This window comes from Chrysemys picta, chromosome 2 (genome assembly GCF_011386835.1).
Source record: "Chrysemys picta bellii isolate R12L10 chromosome 2, ASM1138683v2, whole genome shotgun sequence".
In the NCBI taxonomy this organism is placed as follows: domain Eukaryota; kingdom Metazoa; phylum Chordata; order Testudines; family Emydidae; genus Chrysemys; species Chrysemys picta.
In genome coordinates, this window is record NC_088792.1 from 164,402,880 (window position 1) to 164,415,884 (window position 13,005).

The following is a 13,005-nucleotide window of genomic DNA, read 5'->3' on the forward strand; positions in this document are numbered from 1 at the left end:
GGCCCAGTCTTCGGGGGCACTTCGGATTGCCGTGCGCCGGCCGGGGTTCTCCCGCGGCCCCGCTCCCCCGGCCGGAGCGGCGTTGGCTCGGGAGGTAAAGGAGGAACCGGGAAACTCAGGGAGAGAAAGGACTGACAGCCTGCTGTGAGCTCCCCCAGCACAGAATCCAGCTCAGATGCTAGTGCTGTGAGCTTCTCTCCAGCAGTGAGCGCGGGGCATCGGGGCCGCGGGACTTGCCGCGCTCAGGCCGGGGGATCGCGGTTGCTTGGCTCCGGCCGGGGGAGCCGGGGGAGCGGGGATCGGGGTCGCGGGACTTTCCGCGCTCCGGCCGGGGTCGCCGCGCTCGGGCCGGGGGATCGGGGCCGCGGGGCTTGCCGCGCTCCAGCCTGGGTAGTGCAGACTGGCATGAACAATCTGTTGCCACTGTCAGCACTGGGGGCCTGGCTGGGCACAGACAGGGCACTGTTATGCAGAAGCTCACCACACTGGAGGCCCAGCGAGGCAGTGCAGGGCACTGCTGGAGAGAAGCTCACAGCACTAGCATCTGAGCTGGACACTGTGCTGGGGGAGCTCACAGCAGGCTGTCAGTCCTTTCTCTCCTTGAGTTTCCCGGTTCCTCCTTTACCTCCCGAGCCAACGCCGCTCCGGCCGGAGGAGCGGGGCCGCGGGAATGCCGCGCTCCGGCCGGGGTAGCGGGACCGCGGGACTCGGCGCGCTCCGGCTGGGCGCGGGGCCCGATCGGGGGAATCGGCGAATCGGGCTAAAGCCGGCAGTGCACGCTGTCCGGGCCCTGCAGGGGGCGCCCTTCCCCCACACGCCAGAGCCCTGTCCCGGGGCCTTGGGGACGAGAGGGGACTAGCTGCTGCAGGGAGGGGAGCAGCCTCTGGGGGGTGGGCACACAGCCTGCCCTGCCCACGGCAGGACCCCCCAGCCTGGACCAGTCCCATGCAGCTCCAGTCCTGGTGCCCACCCCCGATACCTGGCCCCCCTGCTGGGCCTCTCCCAGGTCTCTCCACAGCAGATCCCCAGGACTGCAGAGCATGGGCTGGGGGGCAGTGCCTGCTCCAGGCCTCCTGCAGCTCTCAGGCATTGCTCATGTGTGGGCCTGGCACGTGGGGCTGCGGAGAGCAGTGGCTGGATCCTTCCCTCCACGCAGTGGGACTGGGCTCGGAACGCGTGGACTGCCAAAGCCTTCCAGCGCCCCCTTAGCCAGCGTGGTTAATTGGGCACCGTGGCTCTGATGCCAGGCCCCAGCTGGGGCTTAGAAGTTCCTGCTCTCAGGGGCGATGGGGGGGCTGTTTACGGACAATGGCCTTGTGTGACAAAGTGCGGGATTTTCTTGTTTGTTTTCTTGTTTTTGGTGGGTTTTCAATGATTTGCATGCGGGGGGGGGTGTGACTCAGTTTCCCTCGGTGTTACTGGTTTAACGAGGTGAGGGGAGAGGGAGTTTGTTGTTACAGAGGACCAGAGAGGGAATGTGGGACCCCAGCCAATGGCCTGGAGGATGGATACCCCAGCGACCAGACCCGACTGGACCCGGAGACCCAGCTCAGGAATCGCAGTCGGTTCTGGCCAGTGGGAGGACAATGGCCTGCAGAGTGAGGAGCCAATGACCTACCCAGCTGGTTCCAGCCCGAGGACAGAACCGAGGAGAGGAGGCCCCGGTTTACGACCCTGTTTACCTGGAGAGAAGACAATGGACAGAGGCGGGGCATGGGGCCGGGGATCTCAGATGCCCAGCTGGGAAGCAGGGGGGCTTTGGGCTGGAGAGGGGGAGCAGGCAGAGCCCACCTGGTTACAGAGAGACTGGGATGTGCTGGGCTGAGGAAGGCCAGGCCTGAGGCCCTGAGAGTTTCCTGTGCTGTGTTCAACTCTCAATAAATCCTCCTGTTTTATGCTGGCTGAGAGTCACTCCGGTCTAGAGAACAGGGTTGCATCAACCCCTTCGGGGGTGGAGGCCCCGGGGATCCAGAGCGAGTGGACTCCCTGAGGGGGCGCACGGCAGAGACAGATGTGCTAAGGCTCAGAGAGGTGCGGCTCCAGGAGGTGGAGGGGCCTGACCCCGAGAGAGAGTGGACCCCCAAGAAGGGCTGTCGCACTGAAAGGGGCACCCCCTACGGCCCGCACATGGCCAAGAGTGAGCACGATCTGTGAGTCCGTGACACCTTGTCCCCAGGAGTGCCTAATCACAGGGATCCATTCATTCTCACCATTACAGGGCCCTGGTCCTGTTCCCCCTAGGGTAAGGAGAGCAGACAGGCTGCCATGGTGGTGTCTGGGGGGTCCCTGCTCCTGGCCTCAGCTCTTAGGTGCTGCAAGTGACTCCATGCTGCAGAGCCTTGCACCATGTCTTCCCCGCCAGCCAGGATGGCTGCTCCCGCCTGCTGCCTGGGCAGGCTCTGGCAGACAAGGTGCGTGCTGGCCAAGTTACCATCCATCTTGGCGCGCTCCCCCTTCCCGTGGCCCCAGTCAATATGTCTCTCTCCGATGGGAAAGTTAATAAATTTAGCTCTAGATTAAAAGTATCGATCATTTCATTTGTAAACGATAAATAAACAGGGGGCGCTCTGGGCGGCCCACAAGGCAGCTGCTGCTGGCTCTGGCTGGTGCAGCAGTGGGGAGATGGGGACGGGGGGCACTTGGCCCCTCATCTACATTCTGCCCTGCTGCCGGCATTGATTTCCTATTAGTCTCCCTGCACCACCCTGTAACACATCATTCCGGGAGCCGCTATTAATGGCCTTTTGATAAATAATCACTTGTAAGTCAATAAATTTTTATTAAACAGTGTGGCGCTTTGATTTATGAAAATCCGACGGGGTTTGTCTGGGAGAAAAGGGATGTGGAATTGAAGTGGAGACACCATCCATCTGCCTGCCAGGCCAGCCTGCCTGCCCGCGCTCACCACCCGCAAACAATCGCCTTTTAACACAACCAGCCCAGCCGGCCAGGGAGCTGGGGGCCAGGGAAACTTTGTCTGCGTCAGGGTTCTCTGCTCGGAGCAGCTGCCAGCCTGTGTTTCTGTGAACGCCTAACTTGGTCAGCGTCCGCGTCCCACGGCCCTGCAGGCCTGAGCACAGACCACTCCTGCGGCCTTGGATCGGGAGGTAAAGGAGGAACCTGCAAACTCAGGGACTGACAGCCTGCTGTGAGCTCCCCCAGCACAGTGCCCAGCTCAGATTCTGTGAGCTTCTCTCCAGCAGTGAGGTACCAGCAGGGTACCCCCACACCCATCCCAGCAGTCTGAGCTCCCTGCAGGTGACCAGTGGATGGCGTAGGAGGCGGGGGCCGAGGGAATGGAAGGGGTGACTAGTTTTTTCAGGGTAGGCTCATGGCCTGTCTAGCCATGGACATTGTCTGAGCCCCATGGCCGGGGGAGGGGCTGCCATCCTGTTGCCCAGGTGTAACCCAGGGCAGGTAGAGCAGCACCATTATGCAGTGTCCAGTCAATGGCTGCACATCTAGATCTGGGGGGGGAGGCTTCTGGCCCCATTGTGTCGCCTGGCTTGGAGACATGAGCATGGCTAGGCCTCAGGGTGATGGGGGGGCCTGGAAGGGGGGCGAAGGGAGTGAGCTAGCCCTCCTTGGCAGCACAGTGGTCCGTGGGGCAGAGCCGGCCTCTCTGGAAGGGCTGAGGCAGAGGAGCCGAGCCGGGGCAGGCTGGCTACAGCTGCTATTTGTCACTCTCCCTGGCTGGAGGAGGCCCTTTGCCACCTGCTTTATTTGTCTCCCGGTGCTGACGTGGCAGCAGACAGGTGTTAAACTACTTAATCACTTTAAAATTGTTTTAATTTTCTGTTTTGTATTGATCTCCCCAGCACCAATTAATCAGCTCACTGGACCAGGCAGTTAGTACATTAAAAATTGTCAGCCACACCGGGCAGCTTAGAAAATGTCAAAAAAATATCCCGCCAGCTTCCTCGCAGAGCAGAGCCCAGGCTCCTGGCCAAGCGGCTGCCTCTGGGGCTCAGGGCTGCCGAGACCCCCAAGAACCCACTGACCAGAGGAGTTTGCAGGGGGAGCCCCATATTCCTGGGGCCTGGCTTCTCCAACCACCAGCTTACCTGAGTTTCTGTACAGGACCGGGGCACGATGCTCTTGGCACGCTGGTGTGAGGCCTTCCCTGGGTTTCTTTGGGGCTGCTTCTGTTGCTGGCATTCCTTCAGCCCCACCTGCTTCCCAGGAGAAGTGGGGGTTGGCACAAGGCGGGCAGGGTTGCTGCCCCTGGCACCTCTTCGTTACATGGGAGAGGGCAGGGGGGTGCTGGCCCCAGACAACCAGGGGACCCCACTGAGGGGGTGGGGGCTGTGCTCAGAGTGGGGCCAGCCGAGGGGCCTGCAGGGCAGGGAGAGTCCCTCTCTGCCGGGTGCCTGGCTTTGGGCTCAGCCCCTCACATGAGAGAATGAGGGAGCCGGGGCAGTTCAAGGAGGAGTGGCACCAAGGGAGAGGCTAGCAGCAGGGAGGTATGTGAATGCAGGCGCCACAGGGCCCGAGTGGAGACTGAAGGCGAACGGGAGGGATGCCAGGGCCAGAGCCGGCGGGAGCCCGGTACTACAGGAAGGGGCATCGGCTCCCGGGGAGGGGGCTCAGGACAGTTACGTTGCTCTGTCCCAACGGATGGTCACAACTCACCTGGCCAGGCTCATGCATGCTCCAGATGGGGCCGTGCAGCCTGTTAGGCTCAGCACAGGGCTGACCACCGGCGCCGATGTGCCTGGAGCCAGCAGCGGAGCCTGGCGGGGCCGGAGTCCTCCCTGGCCTGGGAGCAGCGCTGGCACCAGGGCTGGGCAGCCAGCGCCCTGGGGACCAGGTCTTGGCACACATACGGACAGGCTAGGCTCATGGGGCCATGTTAGTCTCCATGCCGCAGGCCTCAGCCTGTCACCTGAGCCCCCTCCCCTCATGGAGTTCCCTGGGGCTGCCCCCAACCCTGACGGGATCCCCCGTAGCTCCAGGGCAGAGATTTTGCTGTAGCCCGTCGTTCACCCGGGAGGTGCTGCCAGGAGCGAGGCTGTGCTGGGGGTGAGGTGGGGGGTTCATTGTAGGGCCTGGGGCTGTGTTGGAGATTACTGTAGAGTCAGGTTTGATGTTCAGGGGCCAGGCTGCACGGTGAAGCTGGGGGCCGTGCCGTGGCATTGGGGTGGCCGGACTGTGCGGGGGAGGGGCGGGTGTCCATGCTGTGGCGTTGGGTTTGGGGGCTGAGCGGGGGGGGGGGGGGGGGAGGGCATGGTATGGGGAGGCCTGGGCAGTGGCACTGGGGGGGCATACCGTGGCGGGGGTGCTGGGCAGGGGGCCGTGGCATGGGGGGGCTGGGCAGTGGCACTGGGGGGGGGGCTGGGCAGGGGACCGTGCCGTGGCACCAGCAGACAGGCTGTGCTGTAACTCTGGGGCTGCATTGCATTGGCAGTGGGTGCAGGGCCGTGAGGACTGGCGGGGGCTGCTGGGGGTGCGCTGGGGTCCAGCCCCGAGTGGGTCATGGCAGCTGGGTTCTGCTGCCTGGCTAAAGGTGTCCCCCCCCCACCCCTCCCATACTAATCGCTATATGATGGGCCCACAACACCTTATCTCCGATCGATTTCCTCCCCGGGACGCTGCAGCATGTTTGCTCCCAGCTGGCCGCCGTTATTGGCTCGCACTGTTGGAAAGTGGGCGAGCTTATCGGGACTGGTTATTTGCTAGCGCACAGTGACGCACACATGGCTCAAAATTGGGGGTGCCCAGGCCCATCGCATGCACCTGGCCAGGGCCCCCTGTCCTGGCATGGCCAACACTGCGAGGCCCAAACCGTGTACCAAGGTGACCCACCAACTGCAGTCTGTCTTTTTTGCAGTTCACCCAGGGACCAAATTGTTTGTGGGGAGGCGTAAAGTCAGGCCAGCCTCCTCCTCCACTACTCCCTCGCCCTCCTGGCACCTGCCGCAGCACCTTCTGCCCTGGCATCGCCACCTTAATGCCTCCCGGGCGGTGGAACGGTAGCCTGCCCCGCCCTCACCCTGCAGCGAGAGTTCCTGTCCTGTGGGGCTGTGGCCAGCTCCCCACCCATGCTATTGTGCATGACAGGGGGCAGCCAGGCCAAATCTGAGTGGCATTGCAACCCCCTGCACCAGTTTGCGATGCCTGGAACTGAGAGGAAAGCCCAAACCCATGGGAAAAGAGCTGCACTGGGGCTGGCTTGTACAACAACAGCCTCCCCCCTCCCACCCACCCCAAATTACACCCCCCCCCGCCCTGCACCCAGGCCCGCGGATGCAGGGTCAGATTCTGGCCAGCCCATGGTTGGTGCAGTAGGAGCAGGAGACCCATTTTTACACAGGAATGTTGCATGCTTGCACAAGTGTGCACACATCCCCTGGTGCAGGGACTGTGCCAGTACTTCAACTGAACATATGGTGTGTAGCCCACCCCCACCCCCCAGTGCACCGCAGAGCAAGCCTGGCTCCAGCTCTGAGCGCAGGCCAGCCCAGCCCCCTGGGGGCAGCCCATACACACCCTGCAGGCAGCCCAAGAGGGGCTGGGCAAGCTGGTCTGGGGCCTAGCATTGGCGAGCGCGCACATGCTCACACACGCTGCTCTGCGCACGCCCGCTTGTGACCTGTGCACAGGGTGGACGGAGGCCGTGCGCAGGCTGGAGTGGCAGTAAACACTCCTTTGCTATTGACACAGCATCAATCGTGTGGCTGCGACAGGTGAATGGGCTTTCACTCACCGCCCCAAGATAAATGGTATTTATTTGCTGCTAATATGTTCCAACAAGAGGCCTAACGAGCGACTTTTGAACTGGTGCCTCATGCAGTAGCTCAGGGTATGCTGAGCACCCGAGAGCTACCTGCTGCAAAGAAACCCAGAGCTCCCCACCCCCTCCAGGGAGCTGACCCTGCTCCCCACAGCACCCCGGCTGGGAGAGGCTGGTGTACAACAGTGTTGTTGTGGCTGTTGGCCTAACCTCTCACCTGGGACTGGTCATGGTGCTCCTGGCCTGTCTGGGTGGCTCCCCAGCATCCCATGGCCATCACCCCTTACTGCTGGGCTGGGTCTCTGTGGCTCAGGGCAGCAGCACCCACAGTGTTAGTGCCTGTGCATGAACAGTGCCACTGGAACCGCCGCTGGCCCGGCCTCAAACCCCACCTGCCGCAGTACCCGCCCTGCATGGAGCCGCGTGGGTCGGGTTCGCCTGGCCCAGTGACCGGCACTGACTCAGGCGGGAGCAGGGTGACGGCACGCAGGGCCTGCTGAGTCCATGGGGCAGAGAGCAGGGCTGGGCTAATGAGGAAAGATGGGGCAACGCCCCAGGTCAAACTTCAAATTAATTAATTAATAAATAATGTACCCGCAAGAATCTAGTGCTGGCGGCTCCAGGACTGCACCCTTCCCCACAGCAGTTCTGTCAGGACTGCGTGCCAGCGTCTTTTTGGCTGCTCCCCATTGAGTGTCCCCAGCGCCGCCCCCCGGATGCGTTCTGAGCCGAGGCCCAGGCCAGCCGCCTCTCGGTGCAGCCCCCGCAGGGACCCTTTGCTCAGTGGGGGGTTCAATGGGTTACAGCTTAACCCCTCCCCCACCAGGCAGCCCAGCCGTCGACACTCCGCTACTGCCCCAGCCAGCTGCACCCACGGACGCGCCATAGTCAAATAACTGCTCAGATGCAGAGGGGGCTGGCACCTTTATTTCATCACTGCTCATGGCCCGGCAAGGTCTGTAACACCAACAACCCGGGACATGCTGGAGCCCGGCTCCCTCCTGCCCAGGTTGGGGGCAGCCCCCTCCCAGCGTGGGGCAGGGACAGAGGCAGAGCCCCCCCCTTTCCCATTTGCAGCCTGGCTCTATGGCCCAAGGCTGCGCTGGCAGCTCCTGTGGGGTCAGGGCTGCTCCTGTCCCCTCACGACTCAGCCGGGGAGGAGGCAGGCTCCAGGACCCTGTACCTCACGGCTCGACCCCTCTTGCTCAGAGCAGCCCCTGCCAGCTCGGGCGCTGCTCTGCGTGTCTCTGGCTCCGAGCAGCCGGCGTGCAGACTGGTGCACAGGCGTCTCGGGCACGGGGCCAGTGCCAGGCGCTGCAGGGGGCTGGGGGCTCAGCCGCTGTGGGTTCCCAGGCTGAGCACCGAGAAGGCAGCCCGGTGCTTCCTCAGCAGCAGACGGATCTTCTCGTCGTCCGAGTCGGGGTCCAGGGGCTTGTTGTACTCGTCGTCATCGGTCTCAGAGGCGGCCCGCTCGCCCACCGCCCGCTGCGAGGAGGACGAGGGCTCCAGCGTGCTCTTCTTCCGCCACTTGGTTCGTCGGTTCTGGAACCACACCTGGCCCGGGATGGGGAGCGCGTTAGGGCTGTACTGAGCTGATGGGCCCCCATCCCAGCTCTCTGCTGTTGGGGGGTGACCAGCCCCAGCTGCCCTAGCCAGGCCCCTCAGTGCCCAGCGAACCAGCGCCCCACACAGGCCAGTTTGCCTAAGGATCCAGCCTGGCCCTGAGGGGGCTCGGGTCAGTCTCCATTGGCCCCTTTAACAAGACAGCCCTGGGCCGCCCGGCCCCTGAGTCCCAGCGCTGGCCCTGGGCCCTCACTCACCTTCACCTGCGACTCGGTCATGCCGAGGGAATAGGCCAGACGCGCCCGCTCAGGCCCTGCCAGGTACTTGGTCTGCTCAAAGGTTTTCTCCAGCGCAAAGATCTGGTGGCCGGTGAAGGTGGGGCGCGTGTGCTTCTTCTTGTGGATGCTGTCGGCCAGGTGAGCCGGGGCTGGCGGAGGGAGGGGACCGGTCAGTGCGGGGGGCTGGTGCCTCGTGAGCTGGCCAGCCAGGCACCTACTGCCCCAGAGGGCGTGGCTGGGCAGGACGCGAGGAGCCCAGGGAAGCTGTGCCTGCAGCCCCCACTCCCGAGGCTAACGCTAGCCCCCCCGGAGTGGGTTGTGGCCCACGGCCCCCCCTTTCCCTGGGGTGACGGTACCCCCCCCCCCCCCAAGCAGGACATGCCTCATTCCCCCCCGGGTAACAGTAACCCCCCAGAGGGGAATATGCCCTGCAGCCTTCCCCAGGGAGCTGGTAACCCCCCCAGAGCGACAGTAACACCCCTCCAGAGCAGGACACACCCACCCCCGGGGTGACAGTAACACCCCCCCCCAGCGGGCTGCTCCCTGTCCCCCCAGCCCCCAGGGTGACAGTAACAGCCTGTATTGGGCACGCCATTCTGTCCCCTGAGCGGGGTCAGAATGGCATGCCCAATACAGGGCGTTACTGCTGGGCCTGTTTCGGATGCTGTCATCACTGCCACATGGGATGGCCCGCCCCATGCCTCCATCAGGAAACAGGGTCCAAGCCCCACCCCCACGAGTGACACCGAATGCCCTTGAGAGGCCCAGCGGCCCTTGTGCCACAGGGCACCCCAGTGCCCGGCAGTGAGTGGGGCGCACACGCTGCCTCGCCCAGCCAGCCAGGGGCATGCGGCCAGCGGGCTATTCACCTGTAGGCGCCCATCCTGGCTGCTCCCAAGTCAGGGCCAGCTGCTCTGGCCGGCTTAAAGCAGCCACTCATGGTCCAAGGGCTTGTGCTAGTGTGAGCAATGGGGAAGTGCCCCAGGGCAGCCCGTCCTTCAGGGCCTGGGCTCCCCGCATGCTGGCCGCCCTGGTGTTCTGGGACAGGGGCTTATGGCTGCAGGGCCAGGCTTTCCGGGGCACCCACATGCCGGGTCCATGTTGGGTGCTGAGCCCCTAAGGGCCCCCACAGGGGTGGGGATCAATCAATCAATCCCCTCTCCCCAGTGCTCATCCAACTCATTCCTTGGGCGGTGGGGGGGGTAGGCTCTGCCCCAGTCCTGCTGTCCCACCCTCTCCCCTGAGCCAGGTGGTCCCTGAGCCGGCTCCTTTCCCTGCCCGTGGGCTGAATGCAGCACGTCCTGGAGCTCGCGCTGGTGGCAAAGAGAGCAGCGTTCCCGCCCGTGCAGGCGCCCAGCGGGGGCAGGGGGAGGGGGGCTCTGCTCCCAGCTCAGGGTTCTGAGGCTCAGCCCCTCTCCTTGGGGGGCTCAGCTCTGTCCCTGCGGGAGGAAGGACACTGATTTCTGCCCTGCCCTAGTCCGGCTCTAACCTCTCCCTGCCTCCCCCCAGCTGGTGCGTAACAGTGACTCAGGTCCCAGCAGCAGTGGCCCAGGCAAGCCGTTGTGCTGTCACCTGCCATCCTCCTCGGGCACCCACCATGGTGCTCAGCACGGGCATTCACCAGCCTCTGAGCACAGCTCCGGGGCTCTCCCAGCCCTGCCTCAGAGTGGGTTATGGCTGGGCAGAGTAGAGGGGGCAGGGCTAGGCCCTGGTGAGCTGTCTCTGACCACCCCAGCAGCACGGTCCCGTGGGGGATGGCCCTGCCCCAAGCGCCTGGCACCTGCCCCAGGGTGGGAGCAGAGTCCGGGGCTGTGGGGAGCAGGCGGGCTGGGCTGGGGCAGTTGGTACGGGCATGGGCTGGTGGGGCCCGCTGAGCTAAACCTCTGCATCTGGCCTCATGCTGCCAAGCCTGTGGGGCCCCATCAGCGTGTGGCTCCTGCCAGCCCCGCGCCGCCCCCTCAGCTGCGGTGCCACGCCAGGTACTTACTGCTGCCGCATGGTCGGCCTCCTCGCCAGTCCTGACCGGGGTCTGCCCAGCAGTCCCTGCCCCGGGATGGGTAGTCACTCCCTGCCTTGGCGAAGGGCCCCACCTGGGATCCGTAGTAGACGGGCTGGGAGCCCAGGCCGTTGAAGCCGCCTGCGTGGGGGTAGGCTGAGAGCAGGCTGCTGTTTGGCCGGCTCAGGATATCGGTGATGCCGTGCGGCGTGCCAGCTGCCAGCTGGGCGCTGAGTCCTGGCGGGCTGAGCTTGTAGAAGGAGTTCTGCACCGCATACTGGCACATGGGGGCCTTCGCCTCCGGGAAGGGGGCCAGTGAGGGGCTGTTGAGCAGGAAAGTCCCCTGCAGGTTGGAGTCCATGGCGCTGCTTCGCCCTGGCAGAGGCCAGCGAATGCACCAAGCCGGCCCCTAGCGCCCCAGCTGCGTACCACGTGCTAGCAAAGCCATCCCAGGCAGCCTGGCTCAGTGGGGGGCCGTGCCAGCTGGCCACAATCCTGCTGTTTCCCTACAGCCCGGCCTGGGCGTCAGCTGCTGGCACTGCCCAGGCAGCAGGCACCACGGTAGCCACGTGACCCAGGCGGGCTCCTGGGGGGCAGGCTGGTCTGGGAGCACCTTGCCAGGTGCTGTCCAAGGCTGAGGCCCAAGCCCATGAGATGCCGGGGCCGGCTGGCCAGGCTGACCCCAGAGCACCTGCACCCAGGTCCCTGCCACAGAAGTTTAACTTCAGGAGAAGCAACATTTCTCTGATAAAGGTGTGGGCTATTAGAATACTGGGGCCCGATTGGCTGAGCTGCTGGGGCTAAGCTCCCATTGGCTGGGTGACAGGGCAGGCCCTGGATTGGCTCGTCCCAGACAAATTGCAATTTGAAAGATTAGCTATAAAAAAATAATCAGCCGCTTGCTGCTGGGCTCAGAGCTCCTGGGGCTGCGCCTGGCCGCCCACTGGCCACAGTGAGGGACGAGGCCCAGAGCCCAGGCTGGGCAGGACCGGACCGGACCATGCAGGTGTGTGCAGGGACCACGGGGTCAGTGAGCATCAGCCTGTCTGGACCAGAGGGTGTGCGGCCGTGTGTGCAGCTGGGTGTAGGCGATTGTGCATGTCTGTCTGTGTGCACAGCGCATGGGGCTGCCTGTGTGTGCAGCGCCCCAGCCTCAGCCGGGGGGTTCCATACCTGTGTGCACCAGTATTTGTTCATGGCTGGTGTGTACATGGTGGGGCTGCATGTGATAGAGCGTGTGTGCGGGGAGGGAGCTATTGTGTGTTGTGCAGGTGTGTATGGGCGGTATTGTGTGTACGGGGGGGGCACGCATGTGTCTGGGGTGCAGCTCCCAATGCCTGCTGGCTTGTGGTTGGCACCTGGGCCCTGCGGGGTTCCAGGGCAGAGGCCATGTCACTCCCTGTCTGACCCAAGGGCCCACGCAGCCGCCTGTGCTGCTGGACAGCATCCGTGGGGCGGTGCGAGCAGCCAAGGCCTCATCCCTTGGGCTGCAGCGCACGGCTCTGCAGGCACCACAGCTGGCTCCTGTGGTGTGTCAGCTCCATGACTGGGGGGGGGGCGCTTGCCCCAGCCTGGGGGCTCCATTTTCTAGTATTACTCATACCTACTTGTACAAGCTGTGTCCTCCCGCCCCAGCCTGCCAGCCCCCGCCACACCTGTCCCTTCACGCGCCCGCCACACCTGTCCCTGCACGTGCCCCCCCACCCCACATCACATCTGTCCTTGCACGCGCCCCACACCACACCTGTCCCTGCACGCGTCCCCAGCCATACACCTGTCCTGCACACGCCCCCCCACCCCGCCATACATCTATCTCTGCATGCACAGTCATGCGTGCACACATGCAAATACACCCTTCCCCTGCCCAGGCAGGAAAACATGATTAACAAATGGCACCAACCAGGAAGCTAGTGCCCAGCTCCCTCCTTCGAGATGGTGCTGTTCAATCCAGCCAGACGCCTGCTGTGTGTGCGCACGGGGCTCTGTGCACAGATGCCCACATGGCCAGAGCCATGGGCCAGTCCCCACTGTTCTGACGGGACGGGGGTGGGAGGCAAAGGTCACAGGAAAGATGCCATTGCAGCCACAGTGAAAGCAGCCAGTGCACCTGGCTGTGCCTCCGGGTGGCCCTCCCACAAGGCAGCAGCTGAAGCAGGAGACGCAGGGGTGGTGACGTCATTCCCCGCACAGGGCTGGTGCTGTCCGGGTGGGTATTTCTACCCTGTGTCCCACCAGGATATCGATCCTCCAGGCCTCGGCACATCCCCAGAGGATGCCACTGCTGGGGCCCACCTTCAAGGGGACCGCCCTGTGCTGGGGCAGCAGACCTGAATCTTTTGCTGCCCTGGGCACCTTTCTCTTTGCAGCTCTCCCTCCCACCTACCCTGGTGAGTGGGGAAGGCAGTGGTGTGCATGTACGGCAGGACATGGACTTG

The 13,005-nt window shown here is 64.0% G+C and overlaps 1 protein-coding gene across 1 annotated transcript; it reads right to left on the reverse strand.

Moving 5' to 3' along the window:
* Nucleotides 1–6,250: 6,250 nt before the first annotated feature.
* Nucleotides 6,251–12,978, reverse strand: NKX6-3 (NK6 homeobox 3). Its single transcript, XM_005286553.4, has 3 exons — nucleotides 10,562–12,978; nucleotides 8,554–8,723; nucleotides 6,251–8,287 (listed from the first exon to the last, which is right to left on the reverse strand). Exons 1-3 carry the CDS (start codon nucleotides 10,929–10,931, stop codon nucleotides 8,066–8,068), a joined length of 762 nt encoding a protein of 253 aa, XP_005286610.2. The 5' UTR covers nucleotides 10,932–12,978; the 3' UTR covers nucleotides 6,251–8,065.
* Between the last annotated feature and the right edge of the window lie 27 nt (nucleotides 12,979–13,005).